Raw genomic sequence first — 17,797 nt, forward strand, 5'->3', positions numbered from 1 at the left:
TAGTAGTTATGCTAATATATATAGCATGACTACTGGATTTAGTGGGGCCACTATTGTTATTATCTCTCACCACACTAGCGAAGGCCCTGGTCACAATGCAAAGACAATGTTCCATTGGACACCATTAGCTTTAATTGTATGGACAAAACGGTATTAAAAATATCACCTTTTGTGGTAAGGAAGTAAGAAAATACTGGTTTAGAACGACATTAGGGTAATTGATGACTTTTTGAACAAACGGGCTGCATTTTCTTTAAGCAAAATATCATTTCTATTTATTTTTTTTCCAAATGAAATATGACCTGAAAATGTTTGATGTATGGTGAAATTTATGTAGTCTCTTGTGGTTTATGATCATGTTATTGACCAAGCTTTCTGACCTACAGGTGAAACTCGAAAAATTTGAATATCGTGCAAAAGTTAATTTCAGTAATTCAACTTAAAACGTGAAACTAATATATTATATAGACTCATTACATGCAAAGTGAGATATTTCAAGCCTTTATTTGTTATAATTTTGATGATTATGGCTTACAGCTATAAGGCAAATAAATATAAAAAATAAAATACAAATAAAGGCTTGAAATATCTCACTTTAATTTAGCATGTAATGAGTCTATAGAATATATTAGTTTCACCTTTTAAGTTGAATTACTGAAATAAATGAACTTTTGCACGATATTCACATTTTTCGAGTTTCACCTGTATGAAGCACCCATGTTTGATATTTGAGCTTGTGGTCATTTTAGTGAAGTTAAATTGATTAGTATAATAGTGGTCAGTTGGATAAAATAGAATCTAGTATTAATATGATTCATCTAAAGTCCACTTTTGAGTTGACGAAATAATGAAATCGCTTTGATTCTTTGACCTCAATATATTCCAGCATGATCTGCAGTCCAATCAACGAAACAAGTTCACAGACTTACAGGCACGGTTGCTGAATTTATATTGAGATTTTGTCCCTGACCATCGCACGTATGGCCATTTACTCTGGGAACAGTATATTCCAGTTACTCAAGTTTAAATATGGAGGCAGGTGTGCCGCGAGCTGTTCTTAAATCAGTCATTAGAGGCTGGTGCAGGAGACGAGCGCTATAGCATTACTATGAGTAAGCATATTGCAACAGACCTGTTGCCCCCTACTGCTAACTTGTTGTTACTGCCTAAGCTAATAGAGTGTGATGAATGCTCACCTGAACTCCGGCCCACTGTTATTCACCCCTTTCTCACCCTCTTTTTGGGTTGTTCTCATACTTGTTCTGTCATTCTTTTCCCCTCTTTTTCACATCCTCCCACTCTTTCATGCCCATGCGTTTCTCAGTCCCTGCACTCTTTCATAATAACTCTCCTCTCTCGTCATGTCGACATTACTTCCCCCCCCCCACTCTAATTCCATCTCTTTATCTCATACTCTTCGCTCTTTCTCGCACTCATTCTTTCCTGTCCCCCTCCTTTTCTCCCTCCCTTTTGTTGGCCCCCACTGTCTCATCCCTTCATTTTTCCTCTCCGCTCTCGTCTTGCCCCTGCGGGCGGCTATAAAGAGGCATACATGCAGTGTCGTTTTGCATGTAAATAGGATAATTGGTTATGGTGCGCTGAGTGGGGGAAATATCACAGACTGTCACCAATGGAACTGATCTCGCAGCCACACGGCTTCACCCACACACACTCAAACTCAATCTTACTCTCACTCGTTCATTCACTCAGGGTCTGCTCCATCCCTCATTCGCTCACTCTTACACCCACTTCCTCTTATTAACTCATGCTGTCTGTGCAGAATGTCGCTGCAGTATTGACGTCTTCAGCCAACTTTGCCAACTTTTCTCTCTCTCTCTCTCTCTCTCTCTCTCTCTCTCTCTCTCTCTCTCTCTCTCTCTCTCTCTCTCTCTCTCTCTCTCTCTCTCTCTCTCTCTCTCTCTCTCTCTCTCTCTCTCTCTCTCTCTCTCTCTCTCTCTCTCTCTCTCTCTCTCTCCTCTGGTTGTGTCTCAACCCTGTGAGCTGCTTATCTAGACAATTTTTTAGACATCACAGGCATATAGGAACATTTCTACTTTTGTTGCATTTTTGTGCATTATTGATGCGTGTGAATTTTCCTGCATAGACGTAATTTTTGGGCATCATACAGTACCAGGTGCATTCAACATTTTTACATACATTTTTTTGGCCATCCTGACTGTATTATGGGTGGGTTTTTGAGCATCATAGATTCATTTGAAGGATCATACTGTAGATGCGTTTGAAGGATTCTACAGCTACTGCAAAAGCATTTTTTGGCATCATAGGCACATTAAAACATTCCTAAACGGCATTTTTAGCCATTAGGTACATGCAAATGTTTTCGAACATTCTACATTGACAATTGCTGAGCATCATAGATATGTTTGAAGGGTCCGATCTTGTCCATTTCAACAAGCAGCATTTTTGGGCAGCATATGTGTGTCAAAGACAGCAGTTTTGGGCATCATTAGAACATTCCTGTAGCCTGGGAAAACCCAGACCACTCTCAGTTGTAACTGAGTTAGGGTCTGGCAAAGCTCCATAGACAATTCTTTTCCACAGGGGCGTCACCAACGGACGTCGGATAGATCTAAAACCAATCAGAGCGATGAATGACATGACGTATGCAGAGCGACGGAGAAACATCTTGAGACTCTCAGCAATTCTCTGTTTGTGTTAACGAAAATGACAATTTTAAATCGCTTGAAACAGACGCGATAGCTGATTCGAATGAGTGATGTTGTGATGTTCCACAGCGGCATCCATCTTTGTAATGTACTAAATCTGCGTAACCGTCTCTGCTCTGTCGTCATCGTGTAAAGCCCGCCCCGACATTTCTGATTGGTGCCGCGATTTCGACGGATTGGAAATGGGTTTCAATGGGCTCTTTGCCAGACCCACTTGCAGAGCAAATCTAAATTTGCCGGAAGTGGTCTGGGTTTTCCCAGGCTAACATTCCTGCCTAGATAGCCCTAGATAATCCTATTGGCCTTTTTTGGGCATCATGCACATTTGAACGGCTCTACCTCGACTGTTTTTGTTTTGGACATTATGCCCTTGCATCCTGGAAAACCTGGAAAATGTATGGTACATTTTCCAGTCCTGGAAAACACATGGGAAATTAGAGAAAATGTAAAATGTTCCGGAAAATCTTGTTGTCATGGATTTTTTTTAAACAAAAAAAGTAGATTTCTGGCCCAAAACAATTAACGTTAGTTTCAGAAAGTGCTATGTTCAGGGATGCTGAGATTTGACATGTAAGAGAAGTATTTTGAATGATGATGTTTAGTCATGTGTTGCCACTTGCAGCCGTTAGCTAATGTTATTAACTGCTCAAATATATGCAGGGAATGTCGACTGGTAAGCACATAATTCAGTAACTTTTCTAACTTAAGCAGTCACACAGTCTGTTTTATTCAGTTCTGATTGATGTCAAAAGTACTGATACTTTGGTACCAAGTCAATATTCTATAAGATTTATGGTGAGAGCAATATATACTTCAGGGCGGGATCTTTGTCCTTTATTCCTGTCGTAGTAAAATTGAAAATGTCCTGGAAAATGATGGCTGAAAAGAGTGGGGAAACCTGATTCAAACATTCCTACATAGACCAAGATACTCCAAACTGCATTTGTCCTTAGGCAACATTTTGGGGATCATGGGAACGTTTAAATGTTCCTAAACAGCGTTTTTAAGAATTAGGGACGTGAAAGTGTTCCATCATGGGTTCTTTCAAACACTCTTACATAGACCTTTTTGGGCATTTAGATCTACACCGTTAAACATTGTGTAATTACAGTATATTCCAGGTTAATAATTGCATTCATTTCACGGTATTTCCAAAGTAGGACCTTCCCTTGCATCTAACTTCACTCTTGGAAATGTCTTGTAAAGTCTACAATATCATACTATATTACAATATCAATATCATACAGTGCGTATGTACTTTGAATGTACCCAGCATGCAGTGCGGCATTAATAAATTATGCTGTGGAGTTTCTTGATTCTTGTTGATTTTATCCTTGCTGGACTTATTTTTGGTTCACTTCTAGCAGTTTGTGTTGTTTGTTTATTTTGTTATGTTCAGAATTGATCTGAAGAAAAAAAGAATCCTGTGTTGCAAGATGATGTCACACCTTTCAAAGATAAATCTCAGCAGCTGCTTTATTGTGAAATATCCATCTACAAACAATTATGAATTTGAAATAAAATCTTTATGCTGAAATAATGCTAATGATAGTATAGTTTGACTACCGGTATTAAAATCAGCCACTTCACTTATTTTACATTCTAGCTTATTTTAACAAATGTTTTCATTTGTCACACTTCTTACTTGGCTATAGATCAGAAATTTGAATATGAATATACAAGGTCCAAGATCCCAAGCAAATTGAACACTAATCACCATTATAGTGACTTCAAAACAATTACAGTAATAAACAATATGATCGTACTGTGGCATAGTTAAAGACAACTTTATAATGTGAATCATCAATTTGCTATTGATTAACAATAATTCATAAGAAAATGACCCAGGTCAGCATTCCGGATTACAGTAATTTATAATAAAATAACACTCTTTAATCCTTGAAATTCCTCAACATTTTTTACAGTGTAGACTTTTTCAACAAGCAGCATTTTTGGAAATGACGTTGATTTTGGACGTGCACTCAGTTCTTGCATATTTTATTAAGGAAAGAAGTTAAAAGATGTTCTATAGATCTATTATTCCACTGCCTTATATCTGATTTGTAAAACACGTTTTGTGTGAATGGCCCCTTAGAACATTCCTGCGTAGATAACTCTATATAACCCTAAAGGCCCTTTTTGGGGATCATATGGATGTTAAATTTGCATATACGAGTTTTAGGCATCACAGCTGGTTTTGAATATTCCTTCATAGACAGCATTTGTGGTCTTTTCAAAGTTACCTTTTGAACCTGCCCATGATCTCGCCCCCAAAAAATGCTGTCTATAGCCGCATATACATTACCTTTCAAATTGCGCAAATCGAAATTGCGAATTGAAAGTTGGCCCACTGGAAACATGTAAATTTAGCTAAAACTCCCATATATCGCAAAAAAGTTTTTATCCTCACATGAGGTGGAGGTTTTTCAGGCAATCCGATAAAAGGAATATTTCGCAAAACTGCAATGGAAACAGTTTTTTGCGCATTTACAGGTCACCTGACGTAGATGGCGCGGTGTGTTTGGACAGAAGACGAGACCGAGTTCTTCATTAAACTCGTAAAAGACAAAAGTATTGCATGAATACTGGATTCTAAACAATAAAGAAATGGAATGACTTATCGCAAGAGGAAACAATTACAATAACTCTATAGCTGCATTTCCATTACCCTTCAAATTGCGCAAATTGAAATTGCGAATTGAAAGTACGCCCACTGGAAACACGTAAATTTTGCTAAAACTCCCATATATCGCAAAAAAGTTGACCCTCACATGAGGTGGTTTTTCAGGCAATCCGAAAAAGGAATATTTCGCAAACCTGCAATGGAAACAGTTTTTGCGCATTTACAGGTCACCTGACGTAGATGGCGCGGTGTGTTTGGACAGAAGATGAGACAGAGTTATTCATTAAACTCGTAAAAGACAAAAGTATTGCGGGAATACTGGATTCGAAACAATAAAGAAATGCCACAATTTATCAAGACCTTGGAGCAGATAGGAGGGAGAAACACCTCGTATGTGTCGTTCCCCAAGTATATAAAAAAATAATGGCTAGTGCGGTTTTCTGAGATATGCGTAAACCTACCAACATCCGTTGCCATGATTTTTGGAATGACTTCTCGTGAGAGGAAAAAATGACATTTTAGTCGCATAACATCGGTTAATGGAAATTTTCGCAATATTTTTTATCGACAATAGCGCAAAAGTTATGTAATGGAAATGCGGCTTATGTCTCAGGCTTTGGAACACCCTCTCTCTTTTATGACTCTCACTTATAGGGTCACCATATTGCCAGTGCATAAAGCCATATTGAAACTGCTTTGAGAAACTCTCTTTCAAACACACACACAGCTGCAGAGGGCAGTGCCTCTGCTCATCACCATACTAATGCCGCTTTAATGGACACATTAAAACCCCTCGAATGTTTCTGATGTTTAAACACCCTTGTGATGTTTAAACATTCAACATTTCTCCTTATCCTGTCCTAGTGAGTGTGCGCCTCACACTTTCCCCCTCCCCTGCTTCCTCTTCCTTGTGTCTCCAGGCCTTTTCATTTCATATTCTGTGTGACAGTACATCACTGCTACGTTTCCATTCCGTGTCAGGCTCACGCTCTCTTTTTCCTTCCTCTCTCTTTCTCGTCTTCATTGTGATGACACAAGTGACATCTGTATTCCGCTACGTGCTGTGCTTTAGGTTGTTTGTTCACCCCACAATGTAAGGCATTAGCGGAACACATGTAATGTCAATGGCTGCGTCGCTATGACAACCATGCAGGGGTCTAGAGCGAGGGAACGAGGGAAGTGTGAGTGCTGGCATCGCAGACTCGAGGTTGTTAAGATTGTCACGCTCTCCATTGCTCTCTCGTAATGAGTGCGAGATAAATGAATTACACCGCATCGGACGTTTTCTTTAATTGCCGATCCGGAGCAGATACCGTGTGTGACGGATCGAAGAAGTTTGAGAGTGATTTGTAAACTCGATTATGATTCCCTTGTGCTAGATCTAAGTGTGCATGAAAAATGAGCAGTCATTCATAATCTTCATTCCGTATTCCTAAAAGTGTTTAGTGTGGCATTTCAAGATGGAGGAATGAAGTTTGGCTAAGCAATGCCGCTCACATTCTATTAAATGGGGCATTAAACCAGAAGCGGGCCCGTAGCCGTCATTCCGACCAACGCTTTGAAATGAACATAATCTCGTATATAGAGCCTGTCATAAATTATGGATTAGATATCAAATGCAATTTCTCCCAAAGACAGAAGTGGAAAGACTTATGAGACGCGTCTCATAAAAACGAGCCGAGCATTCCCGTGCAATGACGGGCCAAAATAAAAAAAAATGAAAAACGAGCTGGTTGAAAGAGTCGTTTTCTCTGGCCATTACCGCATCACCAGTGAAAAGAAAACTGCTGACAAATGCCTGATGAGAGATTCAGCTTACACATGCCGAGGGGAGAAAGATACTCTGTTGTGATGTTCACGTTTCGCGTCCCTCTGTTCCGGAGTTTCAATGCTACTCTCATGCTTCTAGTTGTCATGGCGACTAACAAGAGCATCTCAGCAGCATCCTAAGAGCTCCAAACACTGAATATTGAAAACAAGCCACTGGCGAGATGACTGCCGTGTCCTGCCGCCGATCTGGAAGTGTGATAAAAGTGCAGCCGGAGCCGTGGCTGCAGTGCTTTAGGGCATGTCATTCATCCTCCATCCAAGAGTTCCTCTTTTTAAGATTCATCGAATCAATCCCTCTGTGAAGTTTATCCTTTGTTACCCATGTTTTTTTGTTTTTTTTCATTCGTCCACATCTATCCTTTACAATTCTGTCTCCATAAATAAAATGTTCATGCATTTATTCTTGTTTTCATTTATCTTTTGGTTCTATAATTTTGAATCCACTCATCCAATTTTTCCTCTCTATTTAGCTACTCGTTCACCGTTTCATTCATTATTTTTACCCTTTAAACATGAAATTGTTCGTCTTTACTCTCCTTCATATTTTATCGGTCTATTCCTCCTCCTTTTCCTCTATTTATTGGTTCTTTCATTTATACATTCATGAAGTTGATCCCTTCATTTTTTATTCTTTTCATCCATGAATCCGTCTACCCTCTCTTCAAATATTGTCCCTATTTTTATTTTTATTCTTCATCACACACACACACACACACACACACACACACACACACACACACACACACACACACAATTACTCTGTATTAATTCATTTATTCATTCATTTGGTTAAGCAGTTACACCTTCAGTTTCCTGTCATTCTGTAAATGAATTTCTTGTATATGTTCTCTGAGATTTAGTGTTGTCATTTCTGTTTAATGTTCAGTTGAGAAGGTTTACTTAAGTCCCTTAAGCATTCAGCACAAATCACACACACCACCCCAAGTGGAGAGGTGACTAATGGAACTCCCATCTATCACTCTTTATCTCTCGCTGCTCGCTCTCCTTCTCTTTATCACTTTCACTCAGACTCTTCCTTTATCACCCCTCTCTTTTCCCCCCCTTTTCCTCCTGCAGGTTCTTCAGTAACATAACTCTATCTGGACGGGACTATTCCTTTAATAATGACGGTTATCTGGCAAATCCGCTTCTGGATGTTATCTCCTACACTGCAGGGAGAAGCTGGGAGGAGGTAGGGGTGGAGCCATTAGTATGCTTAAATGTGTTTAGATATTCATGGTTATCACTGAACTGTTTTAAATGCAGCTTCCAAGTGAGTTCACATTTTGCCTGTGCCATTTAAATGCAATATAATTGAAATGTGAAGAATGTATTTGAAATGAACCGTGTGTCGCATACAGAAGGGACTGAAGTACATCAAAGAATAAATATATGCACATTCACATTTTATTACAATACATTTTGTGCAAAGCAAAGCAAATCAAGGAAGTCGAGGTCATACGGTGTTTTTTCATTTTAATTTTAATTTTACTGCATTGAAATTTGTGTTTATAAACATAACTATCATTATCATTTTATTGTGTTCTTTTGTACTTTGTACATGACCGTATTAACCAGTCATTTTCATATTCAGGTACTTTTAGTACATATACTAATACATATCATGCAGCAAAATGGTCAACCTACTGGACACTTAGTTTGTAATCTCTCTCTCCCTTATTAAAAACATTTCAGGGTAAAAAAAAAAAAAGATTTATAAAAATATGTTATCTGCACTGCAGTTACCTGCTAATGTTTTACTGTATAATTCGTAATGTTCCTGTTTTTCAATAACTTGTCTGTTATTTTAAATTACTCTCAAAGGAGAAATTGTTAACAGGGTAGTGCGCTTGAATGCAATTGAGTGGCAATTGCAAATGATTGCACATACTGTACATCTTTTTTTTCTGGCAAATGTCAATAAGCCATGGAAAAAAAAAATGTTTTTTGCAGGACAGTTTTTGGTATTAGTTATTCATGCACTTTTTGACAGTTTGAAATGGCTGGTTACAGAACTGCCAAAGGAGCTGCAGAAACCGTAAATCATTTATTGTTGAGCTAGTACAAAAGTCTTTTTTCTTTTTCTTTTTTTTCATTTAATTGCCATGTTCACTGACAGACGGTTAACACTTGAGATTGGGAATCATGTGAACTTACAAAGGTGTCATGCTGCAGTAGCTTTGAAAGGTTTGGGTTTTTACGTGTCTTGTTGAAAGGTAAAATAGCTGTCACTGGGACGACAGGCATTTCATATGTTCTTTAGCTTCAAGTATCTAACTTAATAAAGTCGGGACTACATCCAGTAACGATGTAAAGAATGTCAGCAAGGAAACAGACCTGCCAACACCAGTCATATTGAACTTCATCAAAGCACCATTATGAAACATTTAGCATCTGTCAGGTCTCAAAAACGTGTTTGTACCATTTTAATGGCGTCTTGCTATTGTTGTAGGTAGGTTGGTGGGAGAATGGAGTGCTGCGTCTGCGTTACCCGCCCTGGTCCCGGTACGGCCCCTTCCTCAAACCTCTGGATGATTCCCAGCACTTGCGCGTTGTTACTTTGGAGGAGAGGCCCTTCGTCATCGTAGAGCCTGCTGATCCTGGAACAGGCTCCTGCATCAGAGACTCTGTCCCGTGCCGTCTGCCACTCAACAACAGGTCAAGGTTCAGTCTGTGGATTTTTAGACTAGAAGTGTTCAACATTTGAGGCTATCACTTTTAGCGAATGTGGCAGGGAATATGCAGATGTTGCAAATTACATTCACATTAGCCCAGGGGCATTAATTCCCCGTCCTGTCGCTAGCACTGATGGAATTTAAATAAATTAGAAATTCACGTAGAAATAGAATAGGTTGATCAATGATTGTTCTGTGTTAGAGGCACTTTACTTCATTTACCTTGTTTAAATGGAGAATTGCTCAAAAGTCTTCCTGGCCTAGCATACAGAGCCGAGGTGAATTGCAGAAAACTGTAAGGATAACATGCACAGGTGATATTTCACCTCAAAATTAAGAAAGATAATGGAAATTCGATTTTAATTAATTAGATTATGATTTTTGTTTAACCAACTAATTTTTGTATTTGTTTTTTCATGACATTTTAATTATAATTAAGCATATTTACCGTAATTAATTATAATAAAAATGTCATGAAAAATGTTTAAAATTGAGTTGGTTAAACTAAATCATAATCTAATTTCCATTATCTTTCTTAATAATTTATCCCAGTGATTCTCGTTCTAATTTTTTGAAAGATATATATATGGTAGTTATTGCAGTGGCGAATCTCATTTGATTCTTAATGAGAATTACTAAATACTCAAAAGTAGTTACGGTAATGACAGTAAGGGGAAATGTACTTAAAGGGGTCCTGTTATGCCCTTTTACAAAGTATTGATTTTGTTTTTGGGGGTGTACTAGAATGTGTTTTAATGCTTGACTGTTCAAAAAAACGCCTTATTTTTTCACATATTTGACATCATTACAGCTCCTCTTTCCCCAGTCTGTTTGAACGCGTTGTTTTCGATGAAGCCCCTCCTTCCGAAATACGAAATGTGCTGTGATTGGTTAGCTGGCCCAGCGTGTGTCATGATTGGCACCGCTTAGCGCGTGTTCGGAAATGTCCCGCCCCCTTCATTAACCGCAAGCTCTACTCAGATGTAAATATTAACGATGGCGATTCGAGCACGATACAGACTCTAACAATGTTAACGAACAAGAGGAACGTGCTGAACGGATTTCACAGGACGTTTTTGAGTAATTAATCACAAAATCATGGATAATTTTCCTAAGGGGCAGTGAACAGTCTTACAAAAGCTACAGTAAATAAAACATCTATACTGTAATATTAGTTAGCAGGCTAGCGGAGGCAAAGCTTTGCCCTTCGTTTACATCATCATAGCAACTACATAAAACCTATAATTGGAACTGTTAATAGAAAACACAACTTCAAATAAAAGACATATATAATAGACACATACTTACAAGTTATGATCCCGGCTTACAAGTATGTCTTTTATTTGTAGTTGGGGAAAATGGGAACTGCTACGTCTTTCAGGAGAAGCTTTTGTGCGGAGCCTGCATTGCACTCTCTTCTGGAAGCTGTTCTCCGTAAAAAGTGCTGCACACAGACAAACATTGAGGTTATAATGTTCAGGAACATTGTTTAAAATAAATTTTTAACCACTCTTAAGTTCGTCAGCCTTTGGACAAAAAAAAAAAAACAGCAACAACACACTTCACCTAGCGCAGCTCAACCGGGGCCTCGTCAACTTTTTTGCGTATTCCGTGGGCGGAGATTATTTAAATGAGGAACATTATGACTTCATAAGATCCGGAAAAAAACGCGTTGTAGTCCAAATGAGCCGTTTTTCTTTGTAGTTCTTGTAAAGTTGATTTTGTTAAATAAAATATCTCCCTTTGGAGTGGTCTTTGAGCTTTGTAACCTTGCAGATCTTTTTTATACTCAAACAGCGACATTACACGCTAACTAAAAGTGAAAAAGCATAATAGAACCCCTTTAGTGTGCAATAAAGTCACAATCTAAAAAAAAAACTTAATTGTCTTCAAATAATTTGTATTATATTTTTGGTTAAAATATGGAATACAATATTTAGATAAATAACCTATTTCTATTTGACCAAAACTCCAGTTTCTGAGTAGTGCTGGTTTTTAAAACCGCAGAACCATTTCCGTTAAGAGTCGTAATGCTTTATGCTGATAGACCCCAGATCATGTGTGTTTGCCTTAGGTGACACAGCACTGAATTCTAAGCAGGGATGTTCATTTAGTTTCTTTGGCTTGGTTTCTCTACATTATTTCTTTCTTTTGTCACTGTCCCCTTTCTGTTTCTTTTCTCCTTTTCTATGTCTTTCTCTTCTCCTTCTTTTCAATTACAGCATGGTTGTTGAGGGCATTCAATCCATGAAGCACTGCTGCAAAGGCTTCTGTATTGATGTTCTCAAGCGCCTGGCTAAAATAGTGGGCTTCACCTATGACCTCTATCTGGTGACCAATGGCAGGCATGGAAAGAACATAGATGGAGAGTGGAATGGAATGGTCGGGGAGGTCAGGCCCTCATCTTATCTCTTGACTATTTATTGACCCGGATTTTATTATCATAAAGTCCACTGAATTCAAAAGTTTTTTTTTTCTTTCTTGAATTGTGACAGATGAAGCACCAGGCTAAATATGCAAGCTAATGTTCTTAAAATTATAAACATATTTCACTTTTTTAAATGTCCAAACTTATGCAACATTCAAATAATAAAAGTTAGTTACTATCTTGATAAACCTGTTCACTTTTAATCCACTTTCTCCGTCCGTAATGTTATTAGCCTCTTTCCCCACCAGGTGGTGTCCAAGCGGGCCGACATGGCGATCGGCTCCCTGACTATTAATGAGGAGAGGTCAGAGGTTGTGGAGTTCTCTGTTCCGTTTGTGGAGACTGGCATCAGTGTCATGGTCTCTCGTAGCAATGGCACTGTGTCACCATCTGCTTTCCTCGGTAAGAAAGTAGGAAAGAGCATCAGACTTCATCTTTACATGTAGGCGTTTGACAGACAGTATCGGTTTCCTTGGTAATCAAAGCCTTGACCTTGGTTTTGCCAGCACCGCGCTCTACCAATGGAGCTACAGTACACTACAGGCTTCACATTACTTCAGGTTTAGTGTTATGTCATGTTGAAGACTTACAATTATTTAAACATTTTTTTGCTGATTGTCTTTTTTTATGCACACTGCCAAATGAGGATTTTTATATACATCTTTAAATGATCTCATACTTCGCAAACCAACTGGGCTTCTTCCTAACAATGAAAAAATTGTTCAATGTTAAGCTGGCATAAGGAATCAAATTTTGTATACAGATAAATGCATTAACAAATGACATATCAATGACATCTATTGGGTGATTAGAAGCCTGAGATAAAACAAAGAAAATATGATATTATTCCGAAACAAAAAGAATTGTGATATATGAGAAAGTTCATTGATTCTTGAGTTGTTCCCGGCTAGGTGTGTAGCACCTACTGCTCTGCAGGTTTTAGACTGTTTATTCAAAGTCATTTAGACTGCTCAATTAAATTTAGGCAATTCAATTAAGGGAACCTTATGGCACGCGGAGGGATAGTCACAGAAGCACGCACCTCCGGTCACGCGAATGAATTGTCGAATCTGCGCGCAAGCGCAGGTTAAAATGTCACACTTTAATAGCATGTATAATAGCACCTAACTTAAAACAGGCTGTGTGACTATGAGGAATGATTACCTCAAAATTTACGCTCACATGCAAGTTTATTTCAATAAAGGTCAACAAGCACTTTATTTTAATTAAATGCATACCTCTTTAGCTATTGTCACGTGCCAGTGTTTATCCACGTGTGCCATGGGTTGCCGACCCCTGCTTATTGGCACAAAATACAAAAACTTTGCTAACATTATAAATGGAGCTCAGAGGAAAATATAAAGTTGTTTTGAATGTCACATCTATTCATTTTTTTGTTTTTTTTCCACTACTGTAGAGCCGTACAGCCCAGCTGTGTGGGTTATGATGTTCGTCATGTGCCTGTCTGTGGTGGCTGTGACCGTTTTTATATTCGAGTTCCTCAGCCCTGTTGGATATAACCGGAGCTTACAGAGCGGAAAGAGTATGTTATTTCTATATTTTAAGGTTTCGCTCTAGGCATTTCTTGAATGCAATCAGCAATGAAAGATTTGTTTACAGATTATTATTATCATTGTAAGCATGTTCCACAATTCACCTCGAGCTATCTTCCTCTTCTCTCATGTGTCCTCTCTTTACACTTCCTGTTATCACCATCCCATAAGAAGACATGTCTCATTTGGCCTTCCTGTGTTTTTCTTCTCCCAGAGTTAGGAGGTTCAAAGTTCACCATAGGGAAGTCTATTTGGCTGCTATGGGCTCTGGTGTTTAATAACTCTGTTCCGGTGGAAAACCCGAGAGGCACCACCAGTAAGATAATGGTGCTGGTCTGGGCTTTCTTTGCTGTCATCTTCCTAGCCAGCTACACTGCTAACCTGGCTGCTTTCATGATCCAAGAAGAATACATCGACACTGTGTCGGGCCTCAGTGATAAGAAGGTAGACAGTAATATGAGTGATTTAATTATTAACACATTTCCCTCTTTTTAGCTGTTACGTTGAAAAATAATGGCCTGGTTTCACAGACAGGGCTTAGATTAAGCCAGGATTAGACCATAGTTCAATTAGAACAATTAAGCAGCTTTTATAAACGTTCCTTAGAAAAAAAACATTACTGGTGTGTGTCTTGAGACAAAACAATGGCACTGACATATTTTAAGAAATGCCAGAGAAATTTGCTTTCAGTTAAAACAGCTCACACATGCATTTTAGTCTGAGACTAGGCTTAAGCCTTGTCTGTGAAACCAGGGGAATAATTATGATTAGATGTTTTATTTTTGTGTAATAATAAATCTTGTTTGCAAATACGATAATTGTTATATTGAGGTGTTTTCAATGTATAATTGTATACGTATTTATCATTTATAATCATCATAATGTATCTACCACTATTGAATATTTAATTGTTTCTCCCTTTTTTTAAGGTTTAGATTACCATTTAGCACTAACTTATATTGATAGATTATGGTAATGCCTAAATAATAAAACATTTTAGTTATTAATGTTTGGTTTTAACAATGTAGGGTATAAATCAAATATTTCTCAGTTATCAGCAGTGTAATTTTAGTAATATTTATATACTACAATATTTATTAACTTAATACATTTATTTTCAAATTTAGTCATTTTAGTACTTAAACTTATTTCAGTTAGTTGCCAACTTTTTTAAAAAAGTTTGTCATTTATAATTTATATTTTTATTTAATTTCAGCTTTATTTCTGTTAAAACAGTTGGTAACACTTTCTATGAAGCCCAGTGCTTATAATTATTTATATACCCCATTATACTTAAGTATTACTATTCTATGAATATATTTATAAAGACTCATTAAGACCTATACTGCTTTATAAGAACAGTTATAGTTTCATTTATATTATTTTTATAATTACTTATGTCATGCATTTGCTTTTTTTCCATTTGCATGATCATAATCCATTATACACTGATTTATAAATGATCAAATATAAAATGGTTTCAGAGACACTTGTTTGCTGTACCAATTAGTTATCAATTATGTCTTTAATGGCTAATGTTTGCATTAGAGGTCATGAATGGTAATTTTGATTTGTTAAAATCTATATCTCAGCCATATGCATAGTTTTACTTATAGCAGTTTGGAATTATACTTAAAAAATATTGTTGCAGTGTTTTGCTAGTATGTAACATTAAAAAATATGATTTTTTCCAACAATTTGTATTAATGATTTATGTGTTTTTGTTTCCATTCTTTTATTAAATGATTATTATTGTTCATTAGTTACATTTACAAGTAAACAACTTAAAATGTATAAGGAACACATCTTCATGATTTCTTAACATTTGCTTTAGGAAAGTTGCTTCCTATGTTTTCACTTTACTTAAAGCCATCAATGATGCATTTATAGAGGTTAGTAACTGTATTATCACTCACAATAAGTGTTTATAAGATCACTGCTATTAATAACAATATCTCACTTATTTGACAGAAATAATAATATTAAAAAGTAATTGTAACTATAATATAATAACATTAAAGCAATGCACGTTGCATCTTTATAAACACATTCATAGATACATAAGACTAATTAATACTCATAAATCAGTGTATAATGGATTATCATTGAATCTGCAAATGCTGTTATTATAAAAAATTATATAAGTGTACCGGTAACTAACTGTTCTCATAATGCAGTATAGGTCTTTATAAATATATTTATAAAATAGTAAATGGAGCTATAATTCATTATAAGCATGGACTTCATAGGAAGGGTTTACCAATTAAAAAAAAAAAAATTTAACACTTAAAAGCCAATTATTGGTATTGTCAAAGACTTTATACATAGAAAGACAGTGCACTCGTCATATTGCTAAGAATGGTAGAAAGTGCAACGCGCAAAATGGCGGAATAAGTCCCGCCTTCTAAATAAAACAGCCAATCGCTGATTGATAAAGTCACTGCAGCTGCCGTTAGAAGCTCCGGTTGCTATAGAACAGTCAGTGTTCTGAGACGCACGTGCGCATTGGCTGGTCCAGCCTGAAAAATAAGCTTTTTTTAATGATATTTGAGAATAAGAAATGAGACCGTTGGTGAGCAGCTTTGGAGAATTGAATGAGATTGAGATATTTCAAGGAGACAGGAGCTGCACTTGCATGACTGAAATAGCTGTCCGAGAGGCTTTTCAAAGATGGCCGCCGAGTGAAATAACTTGCCTAAAGGGACTTTGGCATTGGTCACAATTTTAATATTGGTGCATCCCTATTTACTGGACCTAAAGTGTACTAAACTGAGCTGTGAATATCTTAAATAAGCTGAAATTGTGATTTATAACAATAACTGACATCACTGTAATATGGTCACACACTATTAATCTTTTGAAACAGGTCTCATTTGAATGTGAACCAGACATTTGTTTGTGTGGAGGAGTAGGGGCCAAATTATGCAAATAAATCATCGGCCTATAATCATTTAAAGCAATGATTTGATTTTCATTCTTTTAAACCCCCATTAGAGCCTCCCCCCCCCCCCCCCCCTTGGGTTTCCCAACATAGTTAGACAAATGATTAATTAATTGAAACTCAGAGGCCTAAACTGTAATCTCATATTTCAGAAACCTAATGAAGTATCTCCCACTGTCGTTTTCAGTTTCAACATCCCACAGATCAGTACCCTCCCTTACGATTCGGCACTGTCCCGAACGGGAGTACGGAAGAGAATATACGGAGCAATTACCCCAACATGCATCAGTACATGGTGCGGAACAATCAGAGAGGAGTGGAAGAAGCCATCGACAACCTTAAAACCGGGTGAGTGAATGACGACCAGTGTTAAAGACTCTAAAATCTGATTGGGGGATCCAGGTTCAGGTGTACACGCACTCTCGGAAGAATCTATAGGTTAATCCATATGCATAAACTGTATCTATAATGATCGTTTTACATGGCCAGCTTGACAAATAAACAAAAATCGTCCAAACTCTTTAACCCTGGCCCTAAATCTGACCACTAAGAGTCAAGATGTTCTTTGTAGCAGTGGGGGAAAACAGATGTGCTCACAACTAATTGACGGATATGGGTGACATGATGGATCACAACAGGGGCGTTAATTATTTTGTTGGCTGTCGCTTTTCGTCTCCATTTCCAAGGAGGGTGTGAAGATTGACTTTTATCCTTGGTGCTATGTCACTGGAAGGACCAAACATTCAGGAGGCATTACGATCACCACAGGATACTTCTCATTTAACTTGATTTGTTACAGTTCTTGCAGGGCGAGCATGGTTTTGATATCTCTCGCTTACTCCAGTCAAACTTCATTTATTTTATTTACGTTTTCATTTCATTTATTTATATTTGAAATGTATTCATGTAACAGATGATTTTATCCAAAGTGACTTACAAGTGAGGAACATCACAAGCAATTTGTTATAAGTTTTGCAGTAACTAGTTACACTACCGTTCAAAAGTTTGGAGTCAGTTAGGTTTTTTTAAAAGAAAGTAATCCTTTTATTCAGCAAAAATG

General features: G+C 37.3%; 1 protein-coding gene across 1 annotated transcript in view; it reads left to right on the forward strand.

The window, feature by feature from the left end:
* grin2da (glutamate receptor, ionotropic, N-methyl D-aspartate 2D, a) overlaps positions 1 to 17,797 on the forward strand; it is a 51,504-nt gene that overhangs the window by 24,689 nt on the left and 9,018 nt on the right. Inside the window, exons 4-10 of the mRNA XM_079589832.1 lie at positions 8,218 to 8,332; positions 9,593 to 9,798; positions 12,038 to 12,206; positions 12,492 to 12,645; positions 13,661 to 13,786; positions 14,011 to 14,240; positions 16,925 to 17,085. Of these exons, the coding sequence (XP_079445958.1) occupies positions 8,218 to 8,332; positions 9,593 to 9,798; positions 12,038 to 12,206; positions 12,492 to 12,645; positions 13,661 to 13,786; positions 14,011 to 14,240; positions 16,925 to 17,085 (1,161 nt within the window). The remainder of the gene's footprint in view (positions 1 to 8,217; positions 8,333 to 9,592; positions 9,799 to 12,037; positions 12,207 to 12,491; positions 12,646 to 13,660; positions 13,787 to 14,010; positions 14,241 to 16,924; positions 17,086 to 17,797) is intronic.

The sequence above is a fragment of the Phoxinus phoxinus genome (genome assembly GCF_949152265.1).
Source record: "Phoxinus phoxinus genome assembly, chromosome: 19".
Lineage (NCBI taxonomy): Eukaryota > Metazoa > Chordata > Actinopteri > Cypriniformes > Leuciscidae > Phoxinus > Phoxinus phoxinus.